Consider the following 23022-nt stretch of genomic DNA (forward strand, 5'->3'; position numbering starts at 1 on the left):
GTCAAGGACAAGAACTCGATGAAAAAACAAGTCAGACAAGTGAGCCTTCATTCAAAGAGAGGTAAAAAAATATATATAAATAAGGATATATATTGAAAGAAAAACTGGAATGGCTATTGCCAAAAGACAAGAAAATTAGAGACCCTTGAAACTAGACTAGAAGCAAGAAAGGAGTTGACAAGAGTGAAGAAGCCTTTACTCTTGTCTCTATATATACTATCTAAGTAGGGGCTACGTGGCAACGTTCTATAGGACCTCCAATATGTGTTGACTTTGTAGAACACATGCCTTGACTTATAAGGCAAGTTTTTCTATGTGTGGGCCACATAATTAGCTTGATCTTCAAGCTAATAACATGTGTGGCACATGGCCAACTTTTTGACCACGTTTCTAGTCCAAAAAGTCAATTAAAGACACCTATGAAGTCAAAGCAGCGTCTATAAAGCTTCTAAGAAGCTTCCATATTAAATACTATAGAATTAACTTACTTTTATTTACTTTTACTTACTTCTACCTATTTGTATATGTAATTACTAGCTTACATGATTATGTTCGTGATAGATCACTATCTAGAATAGGTATCTTCCATCTTTGATTTCAAGACTTCTTGATCAACTCAATTAAGCAAAGATCTATATAAAAATAGATCTATAAAGAGCATATAATTTGATATGCATTAAAAAGGAGTTGAATAGAAAATTGTGTTTCAAACCAAGTATGGGTATTTTGAATATAATATCATGCTTCTTTGACTCACAAATCCACTAGCTACTTTTCAACATCTAATAAATGATATTTTTCTTGAGTTTCTTGATGATTTTGTCGTTTATTATTCAAATGATATCTTAATCTATTCTAAAAAATATAAAAAAGTATGAAATTTATGTTTATAAAAACTTAGAGATATAGGATTATATGCAAAGTTAAAAAAGTATGTATTCTACACTACTCAAATTGACTTTCTAGGATACATCATTTTTAATGAAGGACTAATAATAGATCCAAAGAAAGTCCAGACTATCATAGATTTGAAGATTTCAAGAATGTTAAGGGACGTACAATGCTTTTTGGGCTTTGCCAATTTCTATCAAAACTTCATCAAGAATTTTTTTCAAGTTGTACCTCCACTTATATGTTTGACTTGTAAAAATAAATTTGAGTGTAATAAAGAAGCCAAAGCATGATTTGATGCTTTAAAAAAGGAATTTACTTTTGCACCAATCTTATATCATGTCGACTTTTCTAAGGTATTTTTTTATAGAAACAAATGCATTAGACTTTGCCTTGGGTGTAATATTATCATAAATAAGAGTAGATGACAAACTCCATCCAATAGCTTTCTATTCTAGAAAATTTTTAGTAATAGAAATTAATTATAAGATCTATGACAAAGAGTTCTTTCGAATCATAGATTCATTTCAAGAATGACATCACTATTTAGAAGACCCCTCAAGACTAGTCATTGTATATATAAATCACAAGAACCTCAAATATTTCATATTAGCACATGTTTTAAATTGTCGCCAAACTCATTGGAGCATGTCCTTATCAAGATTTGATTTCAAGATCATTTATCAACCCAAAAAATAATAAGGTTTTTTGGATATCCTTTCTATACATTCTTATTTTATACCAAAAGAAAGAGATGTATCTTTTGATCAACAAAGAATGATTTTCTTGAAGCCAAAATATTTTCACCTTCGAATAACAAAATCAACATTGATTGTTGATTCTATCAATATCACCCAAATTCAATCTAGTATATCCTCTGATCTTCTTATCCATAACATCAAGAATAATTCTCCTAAGTCTTATGATATTTCTAAATTCGAATTCAAGAACAATCTACTCTATTTTATGGGACAATTATACATTTTAGAAGGTGGAGCACGATTACTTCAAAGTCATCATAACTTTTTAACAACTAGATATTTTGAATATAATAAGACATTGGAACTAATATTAAGAGATTTTTGGTGGCCTCAAATGTGGAAGGCAATCAAAGACTTTATACAATCATATAATATTTGTTGAAGATCTAAAACTACTAGCCATCGACCTTATGAACTTCTTCAGCCTTTACCTATTCTAGAACAATTGTGGTCTTTTGTTTCTATGGATTTTATTATAGATCTTCTAATCTTAATTTTATATGATTTTATATTTATAGTAGTAGATTTTTTTACCAAGATGGCATATTTTGTATCATGTATAAAATCTATCAAAAGTAAAGAAACACCTAAATTTTTTCTTAACAATATTTACCACTATCACGGATTGCCTAAAGATATTATATTTGATTGGAGGACTCAATTTATATCAAGATTTTAGAGAAATCTTTTTAAGATATTAAAGATAGATATAAAGCTTTCTTTTACTTTTCATCCACAAATTGATAGACAAAAAAAATGGATGAATCAAATTTTGGAGCACTACTTGAGATGTACCATCAACTATCATCAAGATGATTGAACAACTCTTTCACCATTGGTGGAGTTTGTATATAATAATTTGATACATTCTTCTACTTAATAAATACCTTTCTTTTCCAACTATGGTTATCATCTATGACTTGATACTTTTGACTTTTCAAAAGTTGATAATCCTACCATAGAAGATTTAGTGAATCATTTTTCAATGCTATATGTAACAATGAAGGCGCAATTATTGGTAGCTCAAGAATAATAAAAAAATTATGCAGATGTCTATTGCAAAAAACAACCATAATTCAATATAGGCGATAGGATATAGCTACTTTGTCATAATATCAAGACTAATTGTCTTTGTGACAAGTTGGACTATCATAGGCTTAGACCTTTTCCTATTAGTAAAGAAGTCAATTCTATTGTTTATTGATTATATCTACTAGAGTTAATGAAGATCCACCTTATATTTCATGTATCTTTTTTTGAGCCATATAAGACAATGAATATCTCGAGAAGAAGAAAAATGCCACCTTCTTCTATAGGAGTAAATAATAATCAAGAGTTTGAGATGGAAGAAGTCTTAGATTGAAGGCAGCACCAAAATAGGTTAGAATATCTTGTTCATTGGCATGGATATGATGTTAATGAATGCACATGGGAGCAAGCAAAGAATCTTGCAAATGTAATAAAGAGAGTTGAAGTTTTTCATTGACAACATCTATCAAAACCAAGATGAAGAATAGTAAATCTTTGCTATAAAAGAAACAAGATTCAAGAAAGATAATATTCTATCTTCTAACATATCTTTTTTTAAATAGATGGCGAGATATAATATGTTTGGTATCACGACCTTAGAAGAGAGTCTTGATGTTTGGTGATTTTATTAGATGTAGAAACAACTTTTGGCAGTGTTTCAAATATTTTATTTGAACGAAGTTACGAAGGCTTCAACAATGATTAAATAATGGAGTAATCTTCTCGCCTTGATATGAAACATTATTGATGGTTGAGAGGACCTATCAACCATCTTTGAAGAAAACAAAGATTAGAATATGTGATAAATATAATTTATCACATCTTAGATTTCTTCAATATATGAAAATCATTCTTTATGGAACTTATCTCTAGAGGGGAGATAAGATCATGGATATATCTAAGTCTTCTAATAAATACTTATATGATTAGATAGAAGTAGATAAAAGTAAATTAATTTCATAAAACCTTCTAAAAAAACTTCTTTGAAGCTCATAGATGTTGTTTTGACTTTACATATGTTTGTAGTTGATTGGTAGGTTAGAAACTTAGTCAACAAGTTAATTACGTGCTGGTAACTTATAAAATAAGTTAATTATGTGGCATACATATAGAAAACTTGCATTGTAAGTTAAAATATGTCTCTTACAAAGTCAACATGTTATAGAAGTCTTATAGAACATAGTCACGTAATTCCTGGTTAGGAATATATATGTAGACAAGAGTGAAGCTTTCTTCACTCTTGTTAATACCTTTCTAGTCCTTAGCCTTATTCTAAGACTTTCTAGTTTTCTTGTCTTTGGTATTAGTCATTCTAGTTCAATAATATATCATCTTTGAGCGGATTTCTAGTTCTTTTCAGTGATATAAGAGTGTATTGAGGATTTTCTTTCTTCAAGATTCATATCCTTGATAAATAATGAGTATCCTTGATAAATAATGAGTATAAAATTTTGGGTGAAAAAAGATAAGCTTTAACAAAAAATAATCTTAAAAGAGAGCATAAAGTGCAATAAGATAAATTTTCTTCAAATAAAATAAGATTTCCTTTTAAAAAAAAAAAAAAAAAAAAAAAAAAAACTATGTGGTGAATAGTGGAAGAATTACGTTTTTCTTCAAATAAGTGAAGAACATGCTAATGTTGTACTTTTTATTGATCCATTGAACTTATGTCATACAATAAAGTCTACAAATGCTTTGAAGTAGATGAAGATCATGGAAGAAAAATATAAATTATTCATAAATAATACAATATAGCAATTGATTCAACTTCCACTAAATAGATCTTCAATTGAATGTAAATCAGTGTTTAGAATCAAAAGAGATTCATTAGATAAAATTGTGAGATATAAGATAAGATTAATTACTAAAAGCTACTTACAAGTTATTGATGTTGATTTCAATGAAATATTTGCTTTTGTGGCCAAATTCACTACCATTATAATCATTGTAGCAATTGAAGTAGCAATGGATTTTGAAATACATCATATAGATGTAAAGATGGCTTTCTTGAATAAAAAGTTTAAAAAAGACATCTATATGAATCAACTTCAAGGATTTATTGAAGAAGACAAATAATATCTTGTTTGTAAGTTGAAAAAATCCCTGTATAGACTAAAACAATAATGAAGGGCATGGTATCAATGTATTGAGACATTCTTTGTGAATGAGGAGTTTGCAAAGAGTGAGGCTGATCATTCATTGTATGTGATATAATCAAATGAATTCATATTGATTGTCATCTTCTATATTGATGATTTAATAATATTGAGTAATACTATAAAAAAGATAGATTGATTGAAGGTAAAGTTAAAATAAGAATATGAGATGAGTGATTTGAGAGAGCTTTATTATTATTTAAAAAAAGGAGTTTATAAGAGATTGTGATAACAAGATCATTACAATGAGCCAAAGCAAGTACATTGAAGAAGTGTTGAAATACTTCAACATGGAGGAATACAAGTCCATTAAAATACCTTTAGATGCCAATTTGAAGTTAATAAAGCTTATAGATAATAATTTTATTAAAATTAAAAATGAAATAAAAGATGTTTCTTATAAAGTTATAGTAGGCTCTCTTATATATGCAATGATTAGTATAAAGATGGATCTTGCATATGCAATGAATATTATGAACCAATACGTATTACACACTGGACCAATCCATTGAATAACCATTAAGAAGATTATGAGGTATTTCAAAGGTAATTTAAACTTTAAATTGTGTCTTAGAGGATATAATATTATATTGTATGGTTATTGTGATACAGATTGGATTGGAGATATAAATCATAAAAGATCAATAATATGATATGTATTTGTTATTAAAGTGGGAGCAATTTCATGGAATTGTAAGAGACAATCAATAATTGTAAGGTCTACAATGGATATAGAATACATGGCAGTAAGTCATAATACAATGATGGTAATTTAGCTAAGACAAGTTTTAGAAGACATTAGAATTATATAATTAAAGGTAATTTCAATGAAGTGTAATAATCTAGGATGTCTTGTTTTTACAAAGAATTCCAAGCATCATTTAAAAACCAAGCACATTGACATTCGATATTATTACATAAGAGAGAAGATTGAAATGAAAGTAATTGACATGAAGTATTGTGCAAAAAAAGATATACTTGTTGGTATGCTAACAAAAGTTAATAAAAAATAGGCATTAGATTTAAAAGCCTTTGACCAATATCAAAGTGGGAGTGTTAAAATAAGAATAAGATATTATTACATTAAATAAGTTGCTAATGATTAAAAGATAATAAAAAAAATAAAAATAAGTTATTAATGTGACAACTACAGATTTTAGTAGTGATTAGGTTCAAAAGAATCTAAGGTTAAGTTAAATGAAGCAAAGAAGGATGAAGATGATTATAGATGAAGTTCAACTACAATAGATGTACACTCCTCTTAAAAGTAAAAGGTGTTGGAAGTGAAAGACATCTCATTCCATACTTTTCTTGTATACAACATTTTTGATTTTTACTTTCTTGTATCATACTTGTTTTATTTCTTCAATAGTTATCAAAAAAAATTGTTATTGTATAATATGAATACTTCCTAAAAAATGCATTAGGCACTAAATTGGAGAAGGTAAATAGAAAATACAACAAAAAGATCCTACCAAGTCTAATAGAATCTTAAATAAACTCTAACTAATTCTTAACAACTTTAATCAAATTTTAATCAATCTAAAAAAAAATCAAAAAAAATTACAAAAGAAACATAAAAAATTCATAAATTAATTTTAAAAAAATAATAATAATAAATTCCTAAAAATTAGACATAATATTAAAAAATATCAAAATAAAAATATTTAAGAAATAATTAAAAAAAAATTAAATATTAAAAATAGAAATATTAAATAAATCCTAAATAATCATAAATAAATCCTAATCAAATCTTGATATAGTTCTAATCAAATCCTAATAAATTTCTAATAATTTTAAATAAATATTAATGAAATCTTAATGAAATCTTAGAACAAATTTTAATAAAATTATAATGAAATTCTAACAAAATCTTCATAAAATCTTAGAAAACAATTTAATAAAATTCTAATAAAATCCTATACAAATCTTAACCAAATCTTAATCATATCCTAACTAAATCTTAGATCAAATCTTAAAGTAAATCCTAATTAAATCCTAAGTAAATCCTAAATAATCTTTAAAAAATTCAAAGTAAATCTTAATCAATTATTATAGTTGTTTTAAAACCTCAATAAATATTAATTAAATTTTTGATCTTAAAAAGAATTTAATTTATATTTAAATCTATAATAAATTGATAAACATTCAAATTTTGAAAAAAATCAATTCATCAATTCAAAAAAAAAAAAAAAAAAAAAAAAAAAAAAAAAAAAAACTCCTAAATCATTTAGACAATAGCCATTTTTTTTCTCCAATCCAAATATTGATATTCTAATAGAAATTTTTTCTTTTTGAGTTATTTAATTTCTTCAAAAATTAGCTAATATGTAGAATTCTAAATCCAAATAGCTATCACCAATTTTTACTTCAATCAAATTAGTAGATGTTATAAGATTGCAAAAATTCTAATTGATCCTAAATTTTTATTATCTAAGACCATGATCCACAAAAACTTTCATAATCATCAATCTAACCATTCAATGAACATTAAATTTCACAAATACATTTAAGACAAACAAAATGATAGATTGAAAAAATTTCACTTATAAATATGCTGCAACACTTATAAAATCCTCAAAATTGTGAACTTCTTTTTATTTCTCAAAATCTAAATCAACTAAATACAACCCTTACTTTGAAAAGCCCTCAAAACTTCAATATGCCTTCAAAACACATAAAATAAACTTTCAAAAATCATCACAAGTTTGTCTTCAAATTTCACCCTTTAAACAATTAAAGAACCTCAGATTTTCTACAGGTGCATGGTTTTATACCTTGGAATCTAATTTCAACCTTGGTTCACAATTGGTCCTCTTTGAAATATTGATTCTTTATATTTTGAGATAATTTTTATTAAAACCTATTTTACATCTCTTCTTAAAAATTTCTATATTAATTATTTATCTTATTTACTTTGATTTGACTCACTTAAGTTTCTACAAAAGAAATAAAAATCTCTTCTTTAAGAATATAGCATTAGCATTTATTAATTTTTGCTACCTCTGTATCTATATTTTTAAGATAATTTGTTAAAGTATTTTCATTTAAGATCTTTTATAATATAATATTTTCTTTCTTCTTTCACCATATAATTATATTATTACATAAAAATGCAATCAAATATTTACAAACACCAAATTGTCAAGACATGCACTATCAATCAATATTAGTTTTTTTATGTGTAACATGTCTATGAAGAGTCAATAATGATTCATGATTGTGCTTAGAATTAATGACCTTGAAGTACAAAAAAACATTGTTCTTGTCTAATCAAGAAAAAATCTCAAATATACAACTAGTTTTTTGAATTGATATTTCTTGCTTTTGAAAAATCTCAAAAATAATGTTTTTGTAGCCATTGTAGTGGTTATAATAATACCACATATGATAATCTTTTTTTGAGCGCTTAATTTTAATAGCATAGCTACAATCTACTATATAGATTTAGATATCTTTGAACAATTCTTCTTGTGTATTATATATTTTTTTTGAATTTGGTGGAAGAAAATTCATTATTTAAAAAATAAAAAATAAAAAATAATTAAAAATAAAAAAGAATAAAAGAAAAAAAAAAAAAAAATAGAAAGAAGTTGACACAAAGTTTAAAGTTAAATGCAATGCATATACTATTGATTGCTTATTTTGAGGTTGTACATGCTACTTAAGTAATAATTTTGTACTATCAAATATAAAAGATAATAATTAAAAACATGTCATGTGGTATGAGATTTTTTAAGATAATCATTTGAATAACAAATTGTATATATGTATGTGTGTGTGAGTGAATGAAAGAGGGATTTCTATAGCAAGAATAAAACTCACTTAGCATATAAATTTGAATAGTATTTACATTTGCTAAGTAAAAGATATGTATTGCAATTTGCCTTACTTATATTACAAAATATTTACAAAAAAATACCACCTACTATTCCATGTAAGTTTTAGTCTAGATTCTATGTTAACAATGATAAATTTTTATAAATTCAAGTTACAACTTAGTCTTAATTCTACCTTAATACTAATATATTTCTATAAATTTAAGTTACAATTTAGTCTAGATTCTACCTTCACACTATAAAATTTCTATAAATTCAAGTTTTAACTTACAATATTATTTTTTTATTATTTTTTTGTCATTTAAATATTAATAAAATATTTACTTATTTTATATAAATGATCTTCAAAAATTTATGCCTTAAACTTTCAATTCTTCTATAAAAGATCATACTTTAATAATTATGCCAAATCACCACCATATTTTCAACCATTTACTGTTAGTCTTCAAAATTTCAATGAGTTTTTCAAATAAGTCAAAATAAATAGAAAATATAGCATATTTTTAAAAGATAGGTACCAAATATAATAAAAATTAGGACTCACTTTCAAATATTGGAATTTCTTTATATTGTCATTATTTTTGATAGACAAATAGCTACTTTGACTAAAATATTAATATTCTTTTGCAAACTTTAGATATAACCATTTTATTCCAAAATAGAATAGTCATAGATTGAAAAATATTTATTATAATTATAACTCATAAGCCATTATAAATACAATTAATTAATTTCAATTTATTAAAATAAAATTAGTTACAATTAAAAAAGCTCAATATGTTGAATTATATTATCTTGTAAAGTCCTATTAGCTCTAACTTAAAACTAACAAAAAATATGATAAGACCTTTTATCTTCAATGTAATTTACAACTTGTAACTGTGATCATGATATATTAGAATATCAAACAATATAATTACATTTATTAAAAAGTTTTACTCAATTTTTATTTTTGTGGTAAAGACACAATATTCTTATATATTAAAAACTATTTGATTACAATTCTACTCAATAAGAATATAATCTGTTAAAATATTTAGATTAAATATTAAATTGTAAAAAAATTAACAAATTTCTATACTTCATAAGGTAAAATTAACTACCATTATTAACAATAAATAAATAAACTCGCATAAAGATATTTTATTTTTTTAGTAAATCTTTTTAAATATAAGTAAAAAAAATTACAATAAAGCCACAATACACAAATCATATTAAGAAGAAAATATAATAGGATAATTGAAAAAGAATATAAAATGTGTAATAGAAAAAAAGCATATCAATAACAAGAATTTGAAATTATGCAGATGTTTCTTAAACGTCCATTTGTTGCCACTTATAATTGAAGTACAATACCATATAAAAGCTTACAAGAGCAAATATATGCATTACATATTTTCTTTGATCTATCAAAGTGGATGTTAATGATTTTATCCTATGAACATAAATAACAATGTCACCAATAATATAAGAGTATAGTTGAAGACTAAAGTTCCTCCCAACTCATATTGGCCTTAAAAGAAATAACAAAAATTATGACTTTTAATATTTTCACCATTGTTATCATATAGAAATTTGGTATAAAAAAATCAATAATAAATGTTAAGATACTTATAAAGCAATTTGATTTATAGGAGTGATTAATCATTAACACTTCTTACTGGAATATAATCACTTTGTAGTAGATGCTAGATGATTATTGTGTAGCTTAAAATCAAAAAAAAAAAAAAAAAAAAAAAAAAAAACAATTTAGTCTCTACAATCTATAAAAGATCAATTACAAGGAAATTTTTTAGATAAGGTTTGGCTAAAAGAAAAATCACTAAAGAATTGGCAGATGTAAGTTTAGAATATTACTCTCTTCAATAAGATGGTAATTCTATGGAAGCTTAAATACATGCAAAGAAGAAGATTTTTAGTTAAAGAAGTAAAGAAACTACAAGCTTCAGATATGATAATCAAGCAAAAGACAAAGCAAGCAATACTAACTAAGTCATTTATAAAAGTAGTTCACATAGAAGAAACCAAAATAGGCTCAAAAGGATAAAGATCATTACAAGCTTGATTAGTCAAAAAATTAGTCATTATCGCAACAAAATGATAATTCAAAAATAAAAAATAAAAATAAAAACACCACACAACCTTCTTTCAATTTACTTTGTTTACTTGATCTAATTTTTGTGCACAATGAGACTTGTGGTGTTTATATTCAACAAGGCTTATAATGTATGTGGGTATCAAGGCTTTTAATATTTGTATGCAATGAAGCTTGTAATGAAGATTTAAAAAGAGAATATTTGGTGTAGTAAAAGATAACATACCACATCGCAAAATAGCAATAGAATGTATGGTGTCGTATATTAAAAGTTAGCAAGAATATTGTTGATATACTTTTTGGCTAATTTTAGATTTTCTTCTAATAGAACTATCTCTAGACCTTGCTTATTGACTAGTTAGTGGGACCACTAGAAGGGCATTGCTACCTCCTTTCACTTTCTTACACTCATATAAGGTGGCAAGATTCATAAAAAAAAATACCCATCTAATCACAATCCTCTATATTTCTAGGATGTGCATATACCAATATGAGCTGTATGTGTGAGTATAGCAACTTAAAGTGTACTTGTAGCTTAAGCCTAAAACATAATATAAACAATCAAATGAAAAGTCAATATTAAAAAATAGAATTATACTTAAGGTAATAAAATTTATAAGTATAAACTATTTTAGAATTTTATTAAAGATCGTATCTTAATCTTTGAAAAAATTATGCGAAAAAAAAAAAAAAAAAAAAAAAAAAAAAAAATCTTAAAATTATGCAATATAATTTTTGTATTACAAAATTTAAAAGTAAAGATAAAAGTTCTATTAATTTCATTAGAAAAGCTTTTAAGTAGAATATAGATATTATGTTTTCTTAAAAGATTCAAAATTAGAAACCTAAAAGCATATGTGATAGAAATTCAATAAATTAATAAATAAAAGATTATATTATAAGATAAAAATTTAATAAATTAATAAATAAAAGATGGTATTACAAGAAAAAAATGATATATATATATATATATATATTTATTTATATTTATTAACTTAAAATTAATTTATTAAATAATTTAATAAAAAATAATATTAATCACTACTTATTAAAAATAAATATAAATATTTCTATAAAATTAGTATCAGTATACTTTACTTTTTGTTATAAATCACTTAGGATAAATTTACATACATATATATATATATATATATATATATATATTATAAACTACAATACAAGTCTTTTACATAAATTAACCAGAAAAATAGAAAAATAGAGATTAAAGACTAATTTAAAAAAAAATAAAGTCATGAGCATTATAGATTGAAAGTAAGAAAAGTGACACCACAATAAATATTTAATTAATTAATTAATTAAAATAATATAAATTTAGAAAAATATATAACAAATTTTTTTTGATCTAATATTTTTCAAATAAAAATTAATGAAGATTTTATTTGTAAATAATTAAGATCCAAGAAGTATAAAAAATAATATTAATAAATATATATATATATATATATTATTGAATCTTAATATATATTGAAATCTTAAAAAATAGAATTTAAAAAATATATTTTATTTCTTTAAACCTTAATTATTAATTAATAATTAAAATAAAAGCATAAATTTTTAATTTTTAATTATAAATATATATATATATATATATATATATATATATATATATATATAGGCAATAAGATTTTTGAATATTTTTTGAAAATTTTTGATATAGAAAAGAACATAACTTCTCATTAAAATTAATGAATAATTTATTAACATATATATAATATTAAAAAATTATAAAATTATTACTTATTTTTAAAAAAAATGCTTAATAAAGAACATATGCCTTGTAGAATATTTGTATGTAAATTATTCTAATTTGTTCAAATGAGAGCTTTTTTTAATTTCAAAATAATACATCATTAAAAAAATTAATTGCTATTACTTCAACCATTTATTGATTTTAATTTAACTAAGTTGATTATAAAGATTCTAATGTTGAAAACAAAGAAGTCAAAACTTTGAGTTTAGTAAAATCTACACAAATTTTAACTAGTTCTAATAACCACTAATATAGTTTTTTCTAATTAGAATTTAATATAAATTCTTAAAATTATATTTTAAAATAAATAATAAATAAATAAATAAATCTTACATAAAATTTACCATAAATATTAAAAAGAGTCAAGTATAAGAAGATATTTTTATTATTGAAGAAAAAGAACTTTGAAATCACCAACACATAGCATCAATAAGGTTGCTCACAAAGAGTGTATAGAATAAGATGTCTCTTACTTCTAACATCCATTACTTATAGGTCATGGCTACTGCCCCAATAGACAACTTCCATCCTTTGATAAACACATCTATCCAATATTCTACTAAGACTATTCATAGCTATTTTATCTACTATAAAAATATATCTTTAGCATATTTTCTATATCCTTAGGATCCTTTGTCCATTCATCTACATTTATCTCTTGGCCTTCTTATATATCAAGAATCAATCTTTTAATCAATATCAACTTACTTAAAATAATATCTTCTATAATATAATTTATTTTATTTTTATTTTTATTTACTTACTTTAACACTGTCACTTTGCTATTAGTCAAAGGCTTTCAATTCTAATGTCTTTTTTAACATGTGATGTCTATCCTTTACTAATGCATTTGTCAACAAATCAAAAAGTATATCTTTTATTACATAATATTTTATATCAATCACTTATATTTCAATCTTATCTTATGAAGTGATGTTGAATTTCAATGTATTTGGTCCTTGAATGATATTTTGGATTCTTTGCAAATGTAAGATATCTTTGATTGCCTCCATTTGTACTACTTCAATGTCTTCCAATAGTTGTCTTAGCCATATTACTTCTATTGCACTATGGCTTACTACTATATATTCTGTCTCTATTATTGATCTTCTAATTATTGGTTGTCTCTTGAAATTCCATGAAATAGCTATCACCTCAACAAAAAAAACATATCCCATTGTTGATCTTCTATCATTTGCATCTCTAGCCCAATCCGCAATACAATAATCATACAAAATAATATTAACACTTCCAAGGCATAATTTGAAATGCAAAGTACCTTTTAAATACCTCATGATCTTTTTGATAGTTGTTCAATGGATTAGTCTAGAATTTTACATGTATTGGCTCATAAGATTCATTGCATATGCAAGTTCCACTTTTGTCCCAACCATTGCATATATAAGTAACCCTACTAATGTCTTGTATAGAACACCTTGCATTTGATCTTCAACTTCAGCAAACTCTTCATCCATAAGCTTAATCAACTTCAAACTAGTCTCCAAAGGTATACCTATAGGCTTATACTCTTTTATGTTGAATCATTTCAACACCTCTTCAATACACTTCTTTTGGCTCATTATAATGGTCTTCTTAGCACAATTTTTCACAAATTCGACTCCTAAATAATAGTAAAGTTCTTCCAAATTACTCATCTCATATTCTTTTTCCAACTTTACTTTCAACCAATCCATTATCTTTGATGTGTTGATTAAGATGATCAAAGCATCAATATAGAAGATAACAATTAATATAAATTCACTTTTACATCACATATAAAAAATGATCAACCTTACTTCTTTTAAATCCTTCATTCAAGGAAAATATGTTAATATGTTGATACTATGCCCTTGGTGATTGCTTGAGTCCATACAAAGATTTCTTCAACTTACAAATAAGGTGTCATTTGTTTTCTTCAATAAATCCTTGAGGTTGTTCCATATAGATTTTTTCTTCTAATTTTCCATTTAAAAAAGTTGTCATCACATCTATTTCATGCATCTCTAAATCCATTGCTACTTCAATTATCACAATAGTTTTAAAAGTGTTGAATTTGGCCACAAGAGCAAATGTCTCACTGAAATCAATACCAACAACTTGTGAATAGTCTTTAATAATCAATCTAGCCTTGTATCTCATAATATTATCTATTATATCCTTTTTGATTTTAAAAATTAGTTTATAACTAATTAAAAATTGATTTAATGGAATTTAAGTCATTTTTCATATTCTATTATCTATAAATGATTTGTACTCTTCTTCCATCACATTCTTCCACTTCATAACATCTGTGGACTTTATTGCATCCCTCAAATTCAATAGATTTGCAAAGAGTTCAACATTGGCCTATTCTTCACTTACTTGAAGAAAGATGGGATTCATCCATGAATAATCAAGTTATTTTCTATCTCTCAAAAGATATCTCCTTTCAATTGATGAAAATTCATCTTCTTACACTCCAATGTCTTTTACAACGTTCTTCTTTGTTAAAGCTTGTCTCTTCACAGTTAATAGTTGATATTCTTTATAATCATCTTCAACACCTTGATTGTCTTCATTGTTGGTTTTAGTAATTTTAGACATATTTTGATTTTTTTTTTTTTTTTTTTTGTCATCTTCATTCACATCTTTACCATCTTTATTGTCATCATCTTTTCTTTTTTTTTGTTAAAATTAGAAACGTGTCTAAAAACTTACTATTACTTATACTTAGACATATTTTCAAGTAGTTATAAGAATTTTTATATTCCAAAAACTCTACATCATGACTCTGAATGATCTTCTTGATTTCTAAATATATAAGCCTATATGCCTTGGTACCTTCACAATATCCAACAAATGCATATTTTGTTTCTTTTGCATCAAATTTGGACTTCATATAATTTAATACTTTTCCAGAAGCAATGCATCCAAAAATCTTCATGTATGAAATACAAGGTTTTTTATCACTCTAAGCTTCTTATGGAGTTATTGATGTGAGTGCACTTGTAAGGAACCTATTTCTTGTATATACTTATGTAACCATGGCTTCCACTTAATATTCATGCCTAAAGTTTTGTGCTTGAAGCATACTCCTTGTCATCTCCATAATGGTGTGATTTTTTCTTTCAACAACTCCATTTTGTTGTGGAATATAAGAAGTAGAGGTTTAACTTGCAATGCCTTGAATCTTTAATACATCATCAAAATACTTTGAAATATATTCACTTACATTATTTGTGCCCAACACTTTGATCTTGCACTCACATTATTTTTTTATAAGTACATTAAATTCTTTAAATCTTGAAAAATACTCATTCTTTGCTTTAAGGATGTAAATACACACCTTCTTTGAAAAATCATCAATAAATATGAAAAATTACTTTTTTTCTCCAATTGATGGCATCTTCATTGGTCCACAAACATCAAAATGCACAATCTCCAACAATTTACTAATATATGTTGCAATTCTTCTTGAAAATGAAGCTTTTTGTTGTTTGCCTTGAATACAACCTTCACAAGCAAGTATTATGGCATTATGGTTGAATTGATGAAGATCCAAGCTACTTACTATGGATTAGAGTTTTTTCATGCTTTTGACATTCAAATGACTAAGTTATCAATGCCAAATTCCAAACTTGTCTTAATTTTGTAGAAATTGAGTAAATGCTACTACTTCAATTCCATTCACCTTTTTACAATTGATGAAGTAGAGGTTGCCATCTTTTAAGCCTTTAGCAATATATTATGCTCCCAATGTCTTCACAAAATATCCATTTATATCAAATTAAACTTTACAATCATGTAATACAAGTTTGCTCAGCAAAAAGATGTTATTTTTTATCTTTGGTACATATAAGACTTCCTTCAATTTGATCTTCTTCATTTGATCCTTTACAATGAACTCCACCATAATAGAGCTAATTCTAATAGCTTATATTATGCCATTATCTTTCAACCAAATATTTGTTGCTTGAATTTCTTCATAAATGTCAAATCAATATTTATATAATATCATGTCCTTAGTAACACCCAAATCTATAATCCACTTAAACATGGCAGCCATCGAAGCTCTTTTACTTGCCATGAAAGCATAATCATCTCCACCAAAACTATCACTAGTATTGTTTGTATTTTTTCTATTTCTTTTCTTGGCTTTGTAGCAATTTTTAGCAAAGTGACCTGATTTTTTATAAATATAGCAATTTTTCATATTAATTTTTGAATTATCACATTAGTGAGAATAGCTACCTTTGCCTTGTCTTGAAAATAGAACCGAATCATCACTTTGAAGCTCTTTTTTTTTTACTTCTTGGTCACTTTAAGAGTAAGTTTGAATATGACATAATTCATAAAAAGTTCTTTCATATTGATAGATTCCAATACCACAATGAGATAGTTGTAAGACTCAAGAAGGCTCATGAGCAATGTCAACACAATTTCCTTAGCATTAATTGGCTTGTTAACAACTACTAGTTGATTTGCCTTCCTTTGACAATGTTTATATTCCTTCTTCACCTTGACATTAGCATCGTCACTTGAAGGCTCTTCACTTTCATCAACAATGTCTTAAAGGTCTAATAAAGCCAACAAAAGCTCTGTTTTTTTCTTCCAGTGGTAGAAATTCTCCATTACTCTCAAGCCTTCATCTTCATTTGAAGCCATGTCTCATGAAGAGGTCTATCAAAGAAAATCAAGAAAAGATAAGATAAAGCTCTCTAAATAAACAAGAAAGTTTTGCTGCTTTAAAAACCTAAAATACCTTTTTCTTAAGTAAACTAGTGATTTTACTTTTTAATCACTCTCAACTCTCATAGGAACACTTTTAATTTCACAAATATCTTCTTATCACTATAAGAAAACCTCTTAAAAAATTCAACACAAAAAAGCACAATATTAGTGCATCAATGATGTAACTTAACAAAGAAACACAATACTAGTATTCTATAACATCATTCTAAAATGATTGATACTTTCTAAGACAATGAATGCACTTAATAACAAGTAAGAGCAAAACTACATCAATAACTAGATGCAAAAGGAAATTTAGAAGATAACAAATCTTAACATCAGTAACAACCATAAGATTTATTCTTCACAACAAGACTTCAAAGAACTTCAAAATTCATTATGAAAGGTCAATGGGCCTATAACCTATTGAAGAAAAAGAACTTTGAAGTCATCAACATATAGCATCAATAAGGTTTCTCATACAAAAAGTATGGAGTACAATGTCTCTTACTTCCAACACCCATTACTTATAGGTAATGGCTGCTACTCTAATAGACAACACTTCCATCCTTTGATGAATACATCCATTCAACATTCTACCAAGACTATTCATAGCTATCTTTTCTATTATGAAAATATATCTTTAGCATATTTTTTATACTCTTAGGATCCTTTGTCCGTTCATCTACCTTTATCTCTTGGCCTTCTTATATATCAAGAGCCAATCCTTTGACCAATAATAACTTGCCTAAAGTAATATCTTCTATAATATATTTCTTCTTTTCTGAAAAAATCACCTCTGAGTGGAGTAATGTAAACGGTTCTTCCTTAGTGTAGAAACAACATTTACAGATCTTAGCTCAGTTTCTTTTACACACAAACTTTGCCCAGATCATTATCTGACGATAAGTTAGGTTAGACTGAAGTTAATTGACCCTTTTTCTAAATCCAAGCTTGTCATGAAATGGGCTATCAACCTCACATGCGAACAGGTCCAAAGGTACTGTACAACAACCGCACATGTACACATGTAAGGTGGCTCTCTTATATTTCACATCTGAACAAAATGTTGTGACCCAACAACATGAGAATTTAAAGCATTTCAAAACAACAGCAAAAAACAGCAATATTGGAGCCTTGTTTACATCCAAAAATCCACGAGAACAGCAAGGATTAGTAAAACCTTCCAAACAGCAAGGACACGAGTATGCTGTCCTTCTGCAAGTTTACAGATAAGAGCAGAAATCCTTACAATAACAACCTGCAGGATGAATTGCATGGAAAGCTTAGTTGAAAAATTTGCCCCTGATAAACAATGAAGTGGGCCATACAGATGTCCACTAGTATGGTTCCTATAACTACCATAGAATCCAATATTGGGGCGACACACTTGCAATTCTGTGTACATAAACTATGAGGGTTCATTCACAAGACGAAAGCCTGAACTCACTAATGTGTTCAGAACGCTTGACTTCACGAGTGAGGAAATCTACATGGCTTGAAAAAGAAAAAAAATGTGTGGAGATCTAGCCTCCATGTCGAGACTTCATTGGGTGAGCCCGGTCTTTTCAGAACGAAATAATCCAGCCACAGCACACCATCTTGGTATCTGAGAAAAGCAGCCACCGGCGCCCCAAAAAATCCATGGCTGCATTAATCGGTCCCTCGCAGATGAAGTTTCTCAAGAGAATCTTGTCTTCTGTACTCTCAGCTAATCTTCATCTCCGACGATGGAAGGCTGTGACAGCCAGCAAAGAATAATTGATCTAGGTCCAGATTCAAATCATGAAAACATCAAGAAGCCACAGATCCAAAAACTTGGACATGCTGGTTGTGCCAAGTAGAAGCCGTTGTCCTCTACAATACTGAATGTGGTAAGCTAGGGCATTATGTCAAGGTCCTACTCAAGTCAAAATCATTCGGTGAACCCAAACGATAAACCATCGCGTGACTAAGAACCAAGGATGTCGGTCAGAAATTACGGTGCTTTGCTAGGATTTTGAACTACTTCAGCAACGGATTAATCACAAATCAACCAAAAGAGGCTGTGCTCCCGTGATTGATTGCGATGCTTGATCCTTCAGCCTTCATAAACCCAGTTGAGAGACCATATCCACTCCGTTGCATGTAATCAGAATGCATCTGCGGCTGTGAAGCTTGCTGCTGCTGATTATTAAGTGTTGATTGCTGAAGTTTCTGCGTCTGAAACACATGCTGCCCACTCATATTCAAGTTCTGACCAGTTGCAACTTTCAAACGCTGAACTTCGTCTCGTAGAGCTTCATGCAGAGCTGATACACCATGGCAGACTTCAGTTAGAACAAAGAGGAATAGATTTGTGCTATGATCAGCAGAAAATCTTAACAACTGAGAGGAAAACGATTAGAATCAGTAGAATTTGAGTTTGTGCATAGGTACCATCCCGTAGCTGAGCTTGCTGCTCCATGGAATGCAACCGGAGTTTGAGCTCGCTATTCTCTGTGGTCAAGCTTGTTGTGTCTTTCTGTACATCAGTCATGCCAATCAAAATAAGAGGGTCAAAATATGTGTAGATGTCAAATCAATAACTTGGGCTACTAGGCAGTCATCTGATTACGAAAAAAAAGTATTCATAACCTTCACAAATAACTGAACTGAGTAAATGACTTCAACTTCAGCACCCACTTTGCTCGCCCCAATATCCTGTGTTTATCTCCGTCTTCCTTTAGCTTCGAACTGTATAGTGCTAGTATGTAGAACCGAGTTCTCATAGATGGACATAAAAATAGTTTTGTCATGAATTTTATCACAAGGCATGGTAAACAACTAAAAAAAGTCAAGGTAGTATATGCAAACCTGCAATAGTGTAAGCTGAGCAGAGAGAGTCGTGGCTTCAGTCTGTAATGACTGCACCTTGCGTTCCAGTTCTGAGATGTAACGCAACTTCCGCTCCTTGGAGCGAGCCGCTGATTGCCGATTGGCTAAAATTCTGAGTGACAAATGGGAGAAAACTAGCTTCCGTAAGCAGCAAGATGGATGAGATTAGAGTTACAATCACATTCAGTTACTAACTAACCAACGCAAAAAAACAAAACCAACAAAGAACAAAATTTAAAAAATCAACTACAAACAAACTAAAGAGGAGAAAGAGTAGGTTGGAAAAATGGTTATATATGCACAAGTACCAAATTGAAACAAGCGAGACAACCATGCCAGTTAAGAAGTGACAAAATGAAAAGGAGAAATATGATTACCTTTTCGCGCGCTTGGGATCAATTAGGGCAATTTCTGACAACTTCGCTGAAGCCATAGCCTTCCTATCAGAGCCCTCATAATCTGACATGTTGAAAGATGTGGAGCCGTCCATTGAGCTACTGTGCTGATGTCGGAGTCGTCGGACTTCAGAAGACGTAGAATAGCTCCCTCCCAATCCAGGTCTGTCACTATTCAAACCTGCAAGAGTATCCAATGACGGACTCCTAGAGTGATGTGACGTTGGAGGAAGCACACTGCTTGCCCCTGCAGTCGATTTCGCACCGGCCTGCCCAGAAGTAGCACTATAGTTGTTGATCTGCTCCATGTCAATGTACATAGAGAAAAGATCCTCGTTTCCGTCGTCAGTCAGTGCTGGCATTTCTGAGCCATGCAATTCGCGTTCAAAGGACGCCTCATCTGGTAGGCGAAGAGCAATCTCAGACTGTACACGGCGATGGCCTCTCCGCCGTGGAGGAGAATCTGGCATTTGATTCACGTCAGTGCTGTAATTGTGAGCTGGACTGGACATCCGAGGGGGTTGTCCTAAACCAGTGAAACTGGGCGGGGCTGAAGAGTTCACTGCATCTTGCATAGACACCTCTACCGACTCTTTCATCCTCATTGAACCATCCGAATGACCAGGAGATGCATCCCTCTTTACAGTAAACGGGTGAGAAGTGGAGGGATAACCAACAAAACGCAACTGATGTAGCTGAGATTGTGGAGGATGTAACGTATTATTGCTAGTAGATGCATTCCCAGAGCTCTTAGCAGCAGTGTCAGCTGCTGACTGAATCCGCTCCACAAACGCCTCGTATCCTCCCCCTAAACCCTCCATGATGTTTAACCTCACTGTTTCCAATCCTCACTTCCACAACAATAACAATGGTTGAAAATGATGAAAACAAAATCAACCCTTCCAACACTCACTGACACCCTTCTTCAGCCTCGTAATCTGGCTCCAAAAGAGCTGAACACATCCAAACACAGAGAATCTCAAAATCCTAAAAAAATTACTATTAACACCAAATCACGTAGATGACCAAAGAATAAATCAAAGCGAAACCCAAAAAAGCAAAACGAAACAAAACAAAAATAAATAAACAAAAAAAATAAAATTAAAACTATACTACCCAATAAATGTAGAAACAAGCTCAAAGCACTAAACAACTTCGAGCCAACTTCAAACGACCAAACCTCAAAAAATTAGCTTACTCCCCGAGCTCTCAAGTCCCCTAAACCTCATTCACCATCATCCTCCCCACAAAAGCCACGAGAAAAAAAAAAAAAAAAAAAAAAAAAAAAAAAACACTCTTATCACACCACCCCTTTCAACACCATTCCTCGACGCAACCCACACAGACAAACAAACAAACAACCCCCAGGGCGAAGATTCCTCGACAATAAATCATCCAGGGCTATTCCCCAGAACCCACAACCCAACCCAACCCAACTATCTCTCCGTCTCAACTGATCACTGCGACTCAGACATGCCTCACCCAATGCTCATGGCACCAACTCCCTATCCCTTCGTCCCCCCTCCCCCTTCCTCCCTTCTCAGCCTCCTGGACCCTCCTCAAATCCCTTCCCACTCCCCTCCATCAGCACCCCCCCCCCCCCACCAATCAGCTCTTCAAACGAAAACCTTCAAAAATAATCCAAAATGACGCTTTCTAACAGAAAATAAAGGAAATAACAGTTGACCCAGAAAAATTGGTGCCGCAGCAACAACAGCAGCAGCAGCTGAAACAGCTTTAGCTTAGCTATGGCTGGGATTGGGCTTGGGTTTGGGCTCGCTGGTGAGCGTGGGGAGGGGGGGAGAGATGGTGATGCAATGATATGGGCTCCGACATCATGCTTCGGACAACGACGGACGGAGGAGACGTCTACACGACGAGGACGAGTTCGGCGTGTCTGTCCACGCTGTCTGGTTCTGCTGACGTGGCCCGCACATGCGCCATCGTGGCAACCCTGCGCGCACGTCAGCGCGGCTGCAGCGACTCGTCTTCATCCGTGGATGGATATTTTCTGGATGAATCATCTCATTTCTTTGTGTAAATAAAAAATTGCTGCTAAGTTGCTCAATATGTATATATATTAAACCCTATTGCTAATATTTTGAAGGCATTTAACAATTGGTTGGCTATCATTAAGATAGCCATAAAAACTAAGGGAATTATCTAGCGTCCACATCGATCTATTAAAAGAATTTTTCTTCAAAACTTGTGAACATATTTTGAAACCTTAAATTTTCTATTTGGTATTAGAATTGTCAGACAAGTTTAATAAAGAATTATAACATCTAAATAGAATATGACATCAGAAGATTTATCTTTTTTGAGATTTTTTTAATTATTTACTTATACCTTGTTTAGAAAAGTAAAAAATACAACTCATCACAAATTTTGTAAAATGACTCTGCAATATAGTATTTATGAAAAACTATATCAAATTAAATTTTACATTAACCACCGAATATGATCAATTGAAGTTTGTTTTTATTCTTCTAAAAAACATTTTTCTCGGGGGAACACAT

The 23022-nt window shown here is 28.9% G+C and overlaps 1 protein-coding gene across 1 annotated transcript; it reads right to left on the minus strand.

Moving 5' to 3' along the window:
* Positions 1-18514: 18514 nt before the first annotated feature.
* LOC112295602 (putative transcription factor PosF21) lies at positions 18515-21466 on the minus strand. Its single transcript, XM_024547392.3, has 5 exons — positions 20486-21466; positions 20088-20220; positions 19671-19755; positions 19235-19543; positions 18515-18990 (listed from the first exon to the last, which is right to left on the minus strand). The coding sequence occupies exons 1-4, from the start codon at positions 21322-21324 to the stop codon at positions 19284-19286; spliced, it is 1317 nt and encodes a 438-aa protein (XP_024403160.1). The 5' UTR covers positions 21325-21466; the 3' UTR covers positions 18515-18990; positions 19235-19283.
* Positions 21467-23022: the final 1556 nt, after the last annotated feature.

Source organism: Physcomitrium patens, chromosome 18, assembly GCF_059467195.1.
Source record: "Physcomitrium patens ecotype Gransden chromosome 18, ASM5946719v1, whole genome shotgun sequence".
Taxonomy (NCBI): domain Eukaryota; kingdom Viridiplantae; phylum Streptophyta; class Bryopsida; order Funariales; family Funariaceae; genus Physcomitrium; species Physcomitrium patens.

Bases quoted from the DNA above. Each gene is read 5' to 3' on its own strand.
- LOC112295602 (XM_024547392.3), bottom strand. From the start codon at position 21,324: ATGGAGGGTTTAGGGGGAGGATACGAGGCGTTTGTGGAGCGGATTCAG. The intron at 20,221-20,485 runs GTAATCATATTT...TTTGTCACTCAG, and splicing joins GATCCCAAGCGCGCGAAAAG to AATTTTAGCCAATCGGCAAT. The intron at 19,756-20,087 runs GTTTGCATATAC...ACTGATGTACAG, and splicing joins CTCAGCTTACACTATTGCAG to AAAGACACAACAAGCTTGAC.